The 14977-nt window shown below is 35.3% G+C and overlaps 1 protein-coding gene across 9 annotated transcripts in view; it reads left to right on the plus strand.

The window, feature by feature from the left end:
* The window catches only part of WDR17 (WD repeat domain 17), a 119556-nt gene that overhangs the window by 76103 nt on the left and 28476 nt on the right, over nt 1–14977 (plus strand). For all 9 annotated transcript variants that reach the window (XM_005556334.4, XM_005556337.4, XM_015451043.3 and 6 more), the window contains 8 exons: nt 141–223; nt 2351–2437; nt 6312–6476; nt 8430–8632; nt 10123–10272; nt 10357–10487; nt 10778–10903; nt 12113–12268. In XM_005556334.4, coding sequence (XP_005556391.2) covers nt 141–223; nt 2351–2437; nt 6312–6476; nt 8430–8632; nt 10123–10272; nt 10357–10487; nt 10778–10903; nt 12113–12268 — 1101 coding nt within the window. The remainder of the gene's footprint in view (nt 1–140; nt 224–2350; nt 2438–6311; nt 6477–8429; nt 8633–10122; nt 10273–10356; nt 10488–10777; nt 10904–12112; nt 12269–14977) is intronic.

Raw genomic sequence — 14977 nt, forward strand, 5'->3', positions numbered from 1 at the left:
TGCTCTTGACAGTAATGCCTCTGTTAGTGTCATCTAAAGCACATTCCTAATAGAAAAGTAATACTTAGAAGAAGTAAATATATAAGAGAAAAAAAGGGGTGAATTATTTCTTATTGATAGGTATTTTACATTTTTTGAAGCATGGAACAAATGGAATATTCTGTATTGCCTGGAGTCATAAAGATTCTAAAAGAATAGCAACCTGCAGCAGTGATGGTTTCTGGTAAGTACTATGTATGATACATGATAGGAAATTACACTGTTCCCATTTGATCATTCCAATTGTTTATCAGTGATATTTCATTTGTATAGCTCTACCAACTCTCAGAAGCATTATTTTTAAGCCCATATAGGCACATATTATATTACTGTAATGTATCATCAATAAATAACAATGCAAAGGTATTTAAAATGTGTTTAATGAGCCATTCATTGCTTTCTCAATGAAAATACTACTTGAATTATTATGAAAATACTCATTTTTTTGCCTCAAAGAAACTTTAAGGACTTTTCACATAGTCTTAGTAATTATCATCACATCATATCACAAAATTTGTTTAATAAGCCATTCATTGCATTCTCAGTGAAAATACTACTTGAATTGTTATGAAAATACTCATTTATTTGCCTCAAATAAACTTTAAGGACTTTTCTCTTAGTAATTATCACAATAAGGTCACAGTAGTATTTCAGTTTTACAGGTGATTCGGCAGATATAAAGTGCTGTAGAAACTTGTTTACAGTTTTGTAGATGCTGTTATTTATAAAGGGATAAAAAGCCTTTGCAAGGAGAAATAAGGTCATGCATGTAGGAAATGTCTTTTGTTAGGAAATAACTTCACTGACCCTGTGTTTTAGAAGTATGTGCTTTCTTAATTCTTTAAGTTCCAGAAATAAGTAAGTTTCCAAATAAAAATATGTAAGCAAAAAATGCCTGGTTTAAAAAACTTTTTAAAACCAGATGCTCCTCCCCTGTAGCTATCTATGGATAAAGTCATCTTTGATAGGTGGATACGTGGTATAGACACTCATAGTTCTTGAGAATACAGAAGTTGTTAGGTTTTGCTAAATCCACTCCAGTCTTCTCTTCCTTACTTTTTAATTTCAGTAGAAAAGACAGTAGTTATGGAAACCAAAGATCCTTACTGGGAAGTTAAAATTTTCAGAAACAACAATATTAGTGATTTTTTTTTTCCAAGAAAGAAACTATGTGCTAATTGATAGATACCAAAATACAAAAGACGTGAGTTTTTTGATTAAGTGATACAAAATTAGTTTGACCATGTATTTCAGGGCATTATTTGTTTGACAGATACCACATTCAATGACTAAACACCTGTAAGCATAAGTCACCATCACTCCCCAGTAACCTCAAAAGTGTTGGTGGGCCTAATAACATTTAAGACAGTCTTTTCCATACACTTCTAAAACTTCATAACACATTAATTAGTACATGCTTTTTTCCTAGTGGAATCAATAGCTTTTGCATTGTGGTAATAATAGAGCAGGGTAGTAGAGCTTTTATTTTTGCAGTTAAATTACATAGAATCCTTTTCTGAGAGCAGAGGGTAGGGGATCATCTCTAAATTGTAGTTATATTACTGAGAGTATGCAATGAAAAGTAATAACTTAATGTCTTGGTCTTGGTGCAATGGTACATAAAACCAGCTTTATAAATAGTTGTTTTAAATACTATAAATTTTGAACTACCTCATTTTGAAGCTAAAAATCTAACATATATGTTAGTTATATCATTATGTTTTAAAATGTGTTAGACTATGTTTTCCTCAATTTAAAAAAAATTCTATAAGAACAAGGGTGTTTGTTGTTTTTCCATCGCTCAGGCTGGAGTGCAGTGGCGCAATCCCTGCTCACTGCAGCCTTCACCTCCTGGGTTCAAGTGATTCTCCTGCCTCAGCCTCCTGGAAGCTGAGACCACAGGTGTGCACCACCACACCTGGCCACCGTTTTTGTATTTTTTGGTAGAGATGGGGTTTCACCATGTTGGCCAGGCTGGTCTTAAACTCCTGACCTCAAGTGATCCACCTGCCTCGACCACCCAAAGTGCAGGGATTATAGGCATGAGCCACCGTGCCTGGCCAAGAAAATACTTTTTAAATAAAAATTTATTACTTTATATTAATTGTAGGTTACCATAATTAATATTAAGAGATGCAAATATACTCGTAATTGATAATATTTACACAATACTATCAAATGTTCCTTGTGCTTTGTAGACAAAATCTCTGTCCTGGAATATTTCTATTTGAAATTTACAATTCTGACTTTGTTTCCTTGAATAATGTATTAGAATGTTGTTTTTCTATTAACACGTTGTAATTAATTCTAGTATTATTCGAACAATTGATGGTAAAGTGCTACACAAATATAAACATCCGGCTGCGGTGTTTGGTTGTGATTGGAGCCAAAACAATAAGTAAGTGGTTTTTTCTGAAATAAATAATAACTGCATTTTGGAAACTTTAAATAACCGTAAAGTTTAGTGCTATTTCCAAAGGTAATATTTATCACTCTATTTATACAATATCCCCTTTGCCTGGCAAATGAGAAACAGCCTTGTAATTGCTCATTTGTTTTAGTTATTTTTATTCCATGAAGTTTTTACATGATTTACAAATACTGATTTCTTACTCTCAAAAAAACTTTCTAATACTTAGGGAAAAAAAATAATGCTAACTAATGAAAAATGGAAATGAGTCCATTGCATGTATGGCTTCTGTCATAGAAATGTGGCCCTTTTTTTAATCTCACTGAGGAATCCGTGCAGTGCCAGTGCTCCACTGTGACTTTGCATTGTCCCCCACCTGATGCTAATGCCTCTGGCACTGGGTAATTTTCCATGATGTGGAACTTAAGGGCCTGGTTTTGAAAGGTTGATCTTGTTTGACAGCAGAGTTTTTATCATGTAAAAATCAGCTTAGATTTAAAATTACATCCAAGTCAAATCTCCACTAAAATTAGACCTTTAACTCATTGCATTTCTTAGAATATTGTGTTTCAAGCCTCTTTTAATGGGATATAAAATATATCTAAAAATTCAAAGTTATTTAAGATATTGTCAAAAACAATGTGAATTATGTTATTTCATATGAAATGTGGGAAATATAGATTAAGGTACTAAAGCCTAACTATATTTGTGTTCCAAGTCAAATCACACATTTTACAAAATGACAGACTATGTGTTTCCTCCAGTAAGTGCAGAAGAATGTGTAACACACTGTTTTTTGTGGTTTTTTTTGAGACAGAGTTTCGCTCTTGCTGCCCAGACTGGAGTGCAGTGGCACGATCTCGGCTCACGGGGCTCACAGCAACCTCCGCCTCTCGGGTTCAAGCAGTTCTCCTGCCTCAGCCTCCTGAGTAACTGGGATTTCAGGCATGCGGCACCAACGCCCAGCTAATTTTGTATTTTTGGTAGAGACGGAGTTTCTCCATGTTAGTCAGGCTGGTCTCAAATTCCCAACCTCAGGTGATCCACCCACCTCGGCCTCCCAAAGTGCTGGGATTACAGGCGTGAGCCACCACACCCGGCCTTACACATTGTTAAGGTTATATGTAAAATAAGCTCACTATCCGCTCATCCTCAGTATTTCCTATCTCAGTGGCCAATATTGCTAACAAGAAAAACTGCTAAAGCCAGAATCCTTAGCCTTTTCTTTTATACATTTTTATGTCTCACTTTCCATTTTCAATCAGCCACCAATGCCTGTAATTTTCTCTGTCTAAATATTCATCTTGGCCGGGTATGGTGGCTCATACCTCTAATTTAAGCACTTCAGAAGCTGAGGCCAGAGCGTCACTGGAGCTCAGGAGTTCAATACCAGCCTGGGCAACATAGTGAGACTTCATCTCTTAAAAAAAAAAAAATGAAAAAATTAGTCAGACTGGTGGGGCACACTTGTAGTCACAGCTCCTCGGGAGACTGAGGTAGGAGGATGGATTGAGTCCCGGAGGTCGAGGCTGCAGTAAGCCATGATTGTGTCACTGCACTGCAGCCTGGGTGATAGAGCCAGACCCTGTTTCAATTTAAAAGAAAAAAATATAAATTTTTCCTATCAACCTGCCACTAAACCAATAACATTTGGGTTTTTTTGAGTCCTGCAGAAACCTTCTAAGTCAATTCTACAGTTTACACCCTTTATCATCACCTCCTCTCTCTCTCCCTCACCTCTCCATGTTGCAGTCAGAATGAACATTTAAGACACAGAGCTGAGCACACCATTCTACTGCTTAAATCTTTCAATACTTTCCCATTAACTGTAGGATAAAATGAAAACTTTTTAGCAAGCACTGCAAGAAGGTCCCTGACTAATCTTTTCCCTGTTTTATTAATCTCATTCCCAGGCTTGCTTTCCCTTACTTCTTGCATCCAACCACACTGGCTTTCAGTTTATTGAACTAGCCATCTGATTTTTGCCCCAAGGCTTTCACTTACACTGGCCGCCTTACCTAGGATTCTTTTTCCCATCCTACACCACACACCCTACCTGGGTGGGACATAGATAACTGCTACCCATCCTTCAGCTTTCAGCTCAAAAACCACAGAAAAGTATTCCTTGACCCCCATATGAAATAAGTTTCCCATATAATATGCCTTTGGAGCACTTAATATAGTAAAATTAAATTTTATTTGTTGCCTGGTTGCATAATGACTGTCTCACTCTCTGAAATGTAAGCCCTATGAGATTGCCAACTGTGTTATCTGTGTTAAACAGCATATTATTAGCAAAACACTCAGTTGCTGACCCTCACTATGCCTTGAAAAAAGGAGATATTCAATAAATATTTGTTAAATATGCAAATGAACAGAATTACCTTGTATCTGACTAATAGAACAGTTCCACATTCCTATTTCTCTGTTTTATAGAGTTAATAACCCATTTGGCCAGTTGAAATAAAAGTTAGATATTAATATAATATGTTTAGTTATTTAAGAAAGCTTTATTTTCAGATGACACTGGAAGTCCTTTATATTTAACTATTATGCTTACTACCAAGCATACCTAATACATTTCATTTTTAATTTTAAAAACCTTTTAAAATGTTTTGATTGCTATATTCATATTCCACTTAGCATCTTAGTAGGTAAGTGAACCTTGAACATAACAAAGTTTATTTATAAGCTATCTCTGACTGTATAATTTTGATATCTTTATGTGTATTCTTTAAATGTTTATGATACCATTTCTAAGACTTTATATTTATGTATATGCACATACATATATAAAAATATACTCATATATACATGTAAATATATATATATATATGTAAAATATATTTCCCAAGTGTAGAAACTGTCTTGTTTATCAGTGGGCCTTGAGAAGATGTAATCTTATAACCCATATAATGTAATATAAGCCTTATAACCCATGTGACAAAGTCAACAGTTTGAAGTTTTGAAAGGATTTTGATGATGGTTGAGATCCACAGTGTGTAACTGCCTTTCTTTATGTTTAGCACATGGAGACCGTTTATGTGATGGTTAGAGTAGATGTTCCTCAAGTAGACTATTCTGGCAAGTCCGTGATTTCCACAGGTCTGCCTAGTACTCAGAATTCCTTTCCTAGCAGTATTCCAAGTTTGATCACGAAGGTACAAGCAGTTGCTTAGCTTATTCTCACTATTGTGAGAATAATGAGCAAAGAACATTAAAAGATCATATTTTATTTCCAGGGACTCCATAGTTGTATCAAACAGTTAAAGCATCTTAAAGAAGGGAAGCCATCAAAAAGGAATGGAAAACTGGACTCTGACTCCCTGTCCAATGAGACAACCCTAGTCTGGGGGGAGCTTTTCCAAAAAACTTTCAGTGAGAATATTGCTGTTTATACCCATGCCACAAAAACAATCTAACAAATGGGCTAAGGCGTGTAATAATAATTTGCCCACCAGCAAGTAAGCAAATGTCATCACTCACCATTTGGGATGCTTCTTAACAACTAAGTGTTGCAAAATGTAAAGTTTGAGAAAAATTCAGAAAATTATGAGTCTGGTCATCTTGAAAAAGAACGTACAGAAATAGAAATACCATGACCTCTGACCTGAAATAAATAAAATAAAAATTCAATCAATTAAAAGAAAGCACAGAAAGAAACTCTTTCTATACTGGTGCAGTTTCTGTAAATGAGTAGTAGAGTGATTATACATGATTTTTTACATAGGTAAGTTTTTAATCTAACTTCACCTAGGAAGCAAAAATTCTACTTTTAGAAATTAGAACTACAGTATACCTGTAATTATTAGTTATATATCATATTTATCCTATGTCAATATTTCCATTGATGATATTTCAGAGACATGATAGCCACTGGCTGTGAAGACACAAATGTTCGTGTTTATTACGTAGCCACCAGCTCAGATCAACCATTGAAAGTATTTAGTGGGCATACAGCAAAAGTGTTTCATGTTAAATGGTCTCCTCTGAGAGAGGGAATTCTTTGCAGTGGTTCTGATGATGGGTATGTATTTTTGGATTCTAATTTTCTAGTCCTTAAAATCATAAGCTGATATTTTCCTAGAAATGCACGTATTTATAGGATCAAATTATATGTGGAAATATAGATATATATTTAGACAGAGTCTCCCTCTGTCACCCAGGCTGGAATGCAGTGGCATGATCTCGGCTCACTGCAACCTCCATCTCCCAGGTTTAAGTGATTCTTCTGCCTCAGCCTACCGAGTAGCTGGGAACCACAGAGTTAGTATTGAATGATTAAGCATTTTTATTGAATTTTTGGCATAAATCCAAATTTAATAAGAGAAACAATTATGAGATTTCTCTAGGTTATGACTTGAAATAAGTCAGAATGGTAGGGAAATCAGTTATACTGCTGTACTCATCACAGAACTCACAGATGCTGTGCTTCGGCCTGGAAAGCCTCAGACACTCATTTGCAGTGGGGCCTGTAAAAGCCTTTCTTAGATTTGACCAAAAAAACATGCACTGGGGCTTCAAAGCCTAACTACCTAACATGTCATAAAAGGAAAGACGCCTGTTCTCGTGGCCCCTACAATAGCATTAAATTGTTTTGATACAAGTCCCTTTAATGTATTCTTATTTATGAAAGTATATCAAATGTAAAATATTTAAATGTTAACATATATCAGAAATTAGCAACAAAAAAATTAGATTATAATATACTTTGATATATTGTCATGTACTAGCTTAAGAGGACGAAGAAGAAATGAAACTCTTTTTTTTTGAGACAGAGTTTTGCTCTGTCACCAGGCTGGAGTGCAGTGGTGCGATCTCAGCTCACTGCAACCTCCGCCTCCCGGGTTCAAGCGATTCTCCTGCCTCAGACTTCCTAGTAGCTGGGACTACAGGTGTGCACCACCACACCCAGCTAATTTTTGTATTTTTAGTAGCGATGGGGTTTCACCATGTTGGCCAGGATGGTCTTGATCTCTTGACCTCATGATCCACCCGCCTCAGCCTTCCAAAGTGCTGGGATTACAGACATGAGCCCCTGTGCCTGGCCAAAAGGAAACTTTTTATGTAAAGCAGAAAGGGATATGCCTTAAGAAATAAGAATATATCATTTATCTCCTATGTTATATAGTGCAAAATAGTAATACTTTTGAAGTACTACTATTTTGTTGTCAGTTTGGCATTTATCTCTGACTAAAAAATTATTGTGACTTGTCTAAGCAAAATTAGCAGTTGGAGGTCTTACATTGATTGTAAGTTAAATTTTAATTTCAGTAACATTTGTGCAATCAATAGATACAAGTAATTTCGCGAATCCAGTTATATTTAAATTCTTTAACTTGATCTAAGATTTATTCTGCACTGACCAAGCAACTTATATCACTGACAAAAATGTGAAGAATTATTTGCTGTATTGATTAAAGCATAAATATGAAGCGACATTTCAAATAATACCCATCATCATACATGTTATACTTTTATAATTTACAAATAGTCTTAATATCTTAAATTATTGTATCTGTATTATTAGTCATATTTTCCACTTTGGTTATATCTGTTTTTGAAATTTCATTTTAACAAAGCAATTTTATTCACATAAAAACTGTGAAATAATATATTTGCTACCAGTAATAAATGAAGAGTAAAAGTCAAGAAAGAAAATATGTTTAAATAAGCTAACACTAGCCTAGTTAAATATTCATTTCCATCTACTATGAAGAAAAGTGTGTGAGGGGATGAATTTGTTAATAATTAGCTTGATTTAATTATTCCACATTGTAAGCATATATCAAAATGTCACACAAATATATGCAATTATTATTTTTTAAATTAAAATGAAATGAAGAGAACCTTTTATCTTGAGACATAAAATGCTTCTAGATAAGCTAATCAATAATTATTACACTCTATTAAGAATATGTTAATACTCTAGATACATTAGAACTTGAATGTTATCACACCCATAATATTCTGTTTTCAGTACCGTTCGCATCTGGGATTATACTCAAGATGCTTGCATCAATATTCTTAGTGGACACACTGCACCTGTGAGGGGATTATTGTGGAATACTGAGATTCCGTATCTGCTCATATCTGGCAGCTGGGACTATACTATAAAAGTATGGGACACTCGAGAAGGAACTTGTGTGGACACTGTGTATGATCACGGTGCAGATGTATATGGTAAAGTGTCTTTCATTCTTTCATGTGTTTGTTATATTGACCTACTAATGGTGCTTATAATTTCTGAGGAATACAGTATTTTTAAAGAAGTTATACAGTGTTTTATTTTACAATAACATTTTTCACATTAGAAAATATACATGTTTATTATTATAATACCAGAATATGCAGAAGAAAAAGTCAACAAAAATTACCGAAGATGACTGTTGTTAGCACTGTGGTGTCTTTCTCCCCCTCGCCCCGTCTGCACCCGTTTCTGTGTACACACAAACACGCACACAATGCACACATATTGCGATGGGTGTATATATATATATATATATGTCTGGCTTTTGTTTTTCTTCCTTCCTTTGACATCACTCTAGAGGTAAGTTGTTTAACAGGAAATCAGTAATAGAGTAGATACCACTTATTTAACCATTCCTCTATTCTTGGATGTTTAGTACAGTGTTTTGTTTTTGAATATAATCCCAAGTTGTTTTCATATAATTAACGTAATTATGGAAAATCAGATTACTTACCATTTGCACATCTCTTCACTCTCATTCTTGTTTGTATTTATTCTCATCCTTAAACCTTGATAGGAGTAAATGGGCAGATTAAGAATCCAAAAATGATTTCTTAGAGAAAGTAACCTCAATCTAGATCAGATTCAAATCCATATGCTTAACCACAGTGGCCTTTTAGCCAAGACAATGCGGGACTGAGTGTGGGAGAGAATCATATTTGTCAATATTTGAATTGAAACGTCCCCAGGTCTTCGTCTTTTAACTAGAACGTCATCTGCCCATCCATTAACTCACAGATACTATGTATGCTATTGGTTTTACAGTATACTTGTTGCTGCTTAACCACACGAAATATAATTTTCACATTTTCATCCATGACCATTTGCTTTCTAATAATTTTTTCTTCTTTTTTTTTCTTTCTTTCTTTCTTTTTTTTTTTTTTTTCTTTTTTTGAGACAAGAGTCTCACTCTGGCTCTATTGCCCAGGGTGGTATACAGTGGCGCAAACACAGCTCACTTCAACCTTCACCCCCCAGGCTCAAGAGATCCTCCAACCTCAGCCTTCCAAGTAACTGGGGTTACAATCACATGCCACCACACCCAGCTAGTTTCTGTATTTTTGGTAGAGATGGTATTTCATCATGTTGCCCAGGCTGATCCCAAACTCCTGGGCTCAAGGGATTCACCCGCCTCGGACTCCCAGGAAAGTGCTGAGATTACAGGCGTGAGCCACCATGTCCAGCCTCTAATAGTTATTCAGTTTTATATTCATATTTATAGGATATATGAAATGATTTATTGCATTCTGTTACTATTTTCAGCCAATATATTAAATACAGATATGAAGTTGACTAAGAATCTTTCAGTTACTCATAATATTTCTTCATAGCTTCAATTCTGTAGAAGTTTTATGAAGCACATATAAATAAAGAATATTTTTCAATGTTCACTTTACTTAAAATAGATTTTTATTTTCATCAGGTTTAACCTGCCATCCCAGTCGCCCCTTCACTATGGCCTCTTGCTCCCGTGACTCTACAGTGAGACTCTGGTCATTAACAGCCTTAATCACTCCTGTACAAATAAATATTCTGGCAGACAGATCTTGGGAAGAAATTATTGGGAACACTGGTATGGAATATATACATGTATTATAGTTTATTTCTAAACGTTTTATGAGAAATCTTCTCTCACTGAATTATGTCTGTTTTTCAGATTATGCTGTAGAACCAGCCACTCCTCCTCTACTGTGTGGTAAAGTGTCAAGAGATATTAGACAAGAAATAGAAAAACTAACTGCTAATTCTCGAGTGAAAAAACTAAGATGGTTTTCAGAATGTTTATCCGTAAGTATTACAGGAATTAAATGCGAATATTTTCCCTTTAGCCAACATGAATCTTTACAACTATTTTCACATATTTACATGGACCATTCTAATTCATTGGGTACCTCTTACCATAATCTGTACACTGTAAGAAAGCAAATGTAAAACTGGAAACAATACATGAGATAACATGTAGTTATTTTATTAATTTTTAAATTTAGATATGCCTGCATTATAATATTTTTGAAGATGCAAAATACTATGAGGTTTCTGATTCACTATTACATATTCATTTTTTATCAACTCTGTAGCCTCCGGGTGGCAGTGACAATTTATGGAACTTGGTTGCTGTGATAAAAGGACAGGATGACAGCTTACTTCCTCAGAACTACTGCAAAGGAATAATGCACTTGAAACATCTGATTAAATTTAGAACAGTAAGTAAAGTATGCAAATATGATGTACTCAAGCAAATTTTTTGCCTTTTAACTATTAAAATATAAAAATGATTTGAAAAATATGTATAATTAGATTGGTAGATTTAAATAAATGAACATTGAGGAGATCCATCTTGGGTAAAATGAATCATGAAAGTGAATTACTTGGGAACAGATTAAGTCAATCGTGGTTATCATCGGTTGAGTCTCATGAAATTCCTTCAAAGTCACTTGGAACTCCTTGAAATGCTTAATCTTTCCCCTATTAGCAGATGATTGTGACATATGGACTATTCTAATTTTAGTCTCAGAGGGCCTAATAGGCTATTCTGGGATATGTTTTATAAAAAATGATCGTATTATAGCTCTTAATGAATTTCAGTAAAAACTAGTAGTTACGTCATCCCTGGGGCAATCTACAGTACTAACCACAAAACCTATCCTGGGACCAGAAAGAAAAAATTGCTTGTATATTTTTCTGGAATATCTATAGTTAACTGTTAAAGCATGGAGACGGTTGTGCCAGAGATGTGATCTAATGCTCATAAAGAGCAGTTTTTTCCATAATGAGGAAGTACTTTCTTTAATTGCAAACTAAACACCTAATGACTGTAACTGCAAAATCTGTTTGACAGAGAGGAGCTAATTAAAGTAAGCCAGTAACTTTTTATTTTTACTAGAGGCCTCTCTGTCTTGTTGCATATTACTGTATCATTACCTTTTATCTGTTCTGTGTAACTACAACACCTGGACAGGGTTAAGGAAAATGGGGTTCAGTCTCTCCCCTCCTGTGTCCCACACACCCCCCAAAATATTATGTTTAGAAAGGTATCATATTTTATAGAGAAAAATATTTTTAAAATATTGACTTTCCAGAGCTATATGCTTTTGAAGTATGTATTCATGTAATGTTTATATGCTCATTGTTATCATGAACTCTTGTAAAACAATTTTTAAAATTTTTAATTATTATGGATGCATAATAGTTTATGGGGTATATGTGATATTTTCATACGAACATGCAATAAATATTGATCAAATCAGGGTAACTGAGGTATCCAGCACGTCAAGCATTTATCTTATTTTGTGTGTTAGGAACATTTCACTTCCTCTCTTTTAGTTATTTTGAAATATGCAACAAATTATTGTGACACATATAAAACAAAATATGACAGATTTTTTAAAATTCTATTTTCTTTTTTAAACCAGTCTGAAGCTCAAGAACTAACAACAGTCAAGATGTCTAAATTTGGTGGTGGTATTGGTGTACCTACTAAAGAGGAAAGACTGAAGGAAGCTGCTGAAATCCACTTGAGATTAGGACAAATTCAGAGATACTGTGAACTTATGGTTGAACTTGGGGAGGTATGTGCTATGAAAGTAAAACTAATGAGTTTAACATAGTAGTCTAAATATTAAGAATATACTCAATTTTAAGTATTAAAAATAAAAAGCTCAGCACTTTGGAGGCCAAGGTGGGTGGATCACTTGAGCCCAGGAGTTTGATACTCGCCTGGGCAACATGGTAAAACCCACCTCTACAAAAAACACAAAAAATTAGACAGGCATGGTGGTGCACACTTGTAATCCCAACCTTGGGAAGCTAAGATGAGAGGATCAGTTGAGCCCAGGAGGCAGAGGTTGCAGTGAGCTATGATCATACCACTGCACTCCAGCCTGGGCTACAGAAAGAGACCCTGTCTCAAAAAAAAAAAAAAAAAAAAAAAAGGTTGGACGCAGTGGCTCACGCCTATAATCCCGACACTTTGGGAGGCCAAGTTGGGTGGACCACAAGTTCAGGAGATTGAGACCATCCTGGCCAACATGGTGAAACCCTGTCTCTGCTAAAAATACAAAAAAAAAAAAAAAAAATTGGCTGGGTGTGTGGCACACACCTCTAGTCACAGCTACGTGGGAGGCTAAGGCAGGGGGAATCACCTGAACCCGGGAGGCAGAGGTTGCAGGAAGCCGAGATCATGCCACAGCACTCCAGCCTGGGTGACTCCATCTCAAAAAAAAAAAAAGGAAAATAAATGTATATACCTTGTGTGCTGTCTCGCACCTTCACACCTGTAACCCTACCACTTTGGGGGGCAAAGGCAGAAGGATCCCTTAAGGACAGGAGCTCGAGATCAGCCTAGCCAACACGGAGAAACCCCGCCTCTACTAAAACTACAAAAATTAACCCAGCGTGGTGGCATGTGCCTGTAATCCCAGCTACTCAGGAAGCTGAGGCAGAAGGAAGCTTACTTTTTTACAGATCTAATTGATTCTCTATCAATCTGATATTAAGTGTAGACGTTAGGAGAGTAGTTATCAAAGTATTCCAGGACAGCAGCATTAGCATCACTGGGGATCCCTATGCATGTCTCACCTCAGACCTACAGAATCAGAAACTGTGGGGTTGGAGCCCAGCCATCTTACGTTTTCATATGCTCTCCATGTTATTCTCTTGCATTCTGAAGTTTGAGAACTACCACCCTAGGCTGGAATCTTAACTTCTTACAAACAAACATAACAAACAAAAAACTATGTTGGCTAATTAGTTCACAATGGAATCCCCTTGCTAATACTACTTGTCATAACTAAATCCCACACTGGCCAGAAAAAGGGTTTCTGCTGAATATCATCTGATAAAGGATGATGATTGTTTAATGGAGGACTAAATCAGCAACACTGATTTTTACAAAAAGGTTAGGATGAATTGATGCTTTTGCTACGCTTTGGTAGATGGGTAGTGACTACAATGGAACACAGGGGAGAATGGGGCTTCTGTTTCTTGATCCTGGGTGTTGATTACATGGGCACATTCAGTTTGTGTAAACTTATTGGACCTTTCCCTTTTCTGTATATGCATTTTAGTTCAGTGAAAATTCTTCCTCACCAAACAATGGTGAGGAAACAATGGTTAGAATGGCATGGACTTATCTCATAGCTTATCATCTTTTAAAATGTTTAAGTTAGTTAATTGTGTAGCTCCAAAGCATAATATTAAGAATACTTGTAAATAATATAAAGTAAAACTAAGCAATATGGTTACATTAAAATAAATCAAAACTAAATTTAGCTCACCTTTTTACTTTCCACATACTTTAAGAAAACAATGAATTACTGCTTGACCCCAAATAATGTGCCATTTTAAAATGTTATTGAAAAGGCATTATAAATTTAAAAGTATTTTAATTTAGGAGCAATGTAAAAATTTTCCTTGAAAAGTAGTAAATATTTAACTAAAAATTGCTTTTTTAAAGCACCACTACTGCAGAGAAGATCTATCAAAAGTCAAGGAGAAAAGGAATTAATAAATTTTGATAGAACAGTGTAATTCTTTATCTTTCTGAGTTTTATATTTGATTAAATATAATTGAAACTGCCTTTAACTCAAAGCCTATTTCAATCAGGTATCTGTTTGTGAAGCTTAATAATTTTATTGTTATGCAGGTTCATCAATGTACTTAAAATGATCCATAAAACTGTGCAAGTTGTTAGAAATATGGGTGTCCTAAGCTGGGCACGGTGGCTCACGCCTGTAATCCCAGCACTTTGGGAGGCTGAGTCAGGTGGATCACCTGAGGTCAAGAGTTCGAGAACAGCCCTGACAACATGGTGTAACCCTGTCTCTACCAAAAATACAAAAATTAGCTGGGCGTGGTGGCGGATGCCTGTAGTCCCAGCTACTTGGGAGGCTGAGGCAGGAGAATCACTTGAATCCAGCAGACGGAGGTTGCAGTGAGCCAGGATCATTCCGTTGCACTCCAGCCCGGGTGACAAGAGTGAAACTCCGTCTCAAAAGAAAAAAAAAAGAAAAGAAAAGAAATATGGGTGACCTTAGAATTGTTCATAATCACTTCCTTAGGAATGTTTTTTATTTGTTTAAGCTTAATACTGTGGGATTAGGTAAACATTTAATTTTTTTTATTTATTAGACAAGTTTCTATTGAAAGAGTTTGTGGTGAATTCAAAGTTAATTTAATCTACATTCCAACTTCTTTCTTCCGTTAGAGGCAGATTTCCCCTGAAAACATATTTTAAGATACGTTTTAGGTAACATGATTTTAAATATGTAGTATTAAA

This window comes from Macaca fascicularis, chromosome 5 (genome assembly GCF_037993035.2).
Source record: "Macaca fascicularis isolate 582-1 chromosome 5, T2T-MFA8v1.1".
Lineage (NCBI taxonomy): Eukaryota > Metazoa > Chordata > Mammalia > Primates > Cercopithecidae > Macaca > Macaca fascicularis.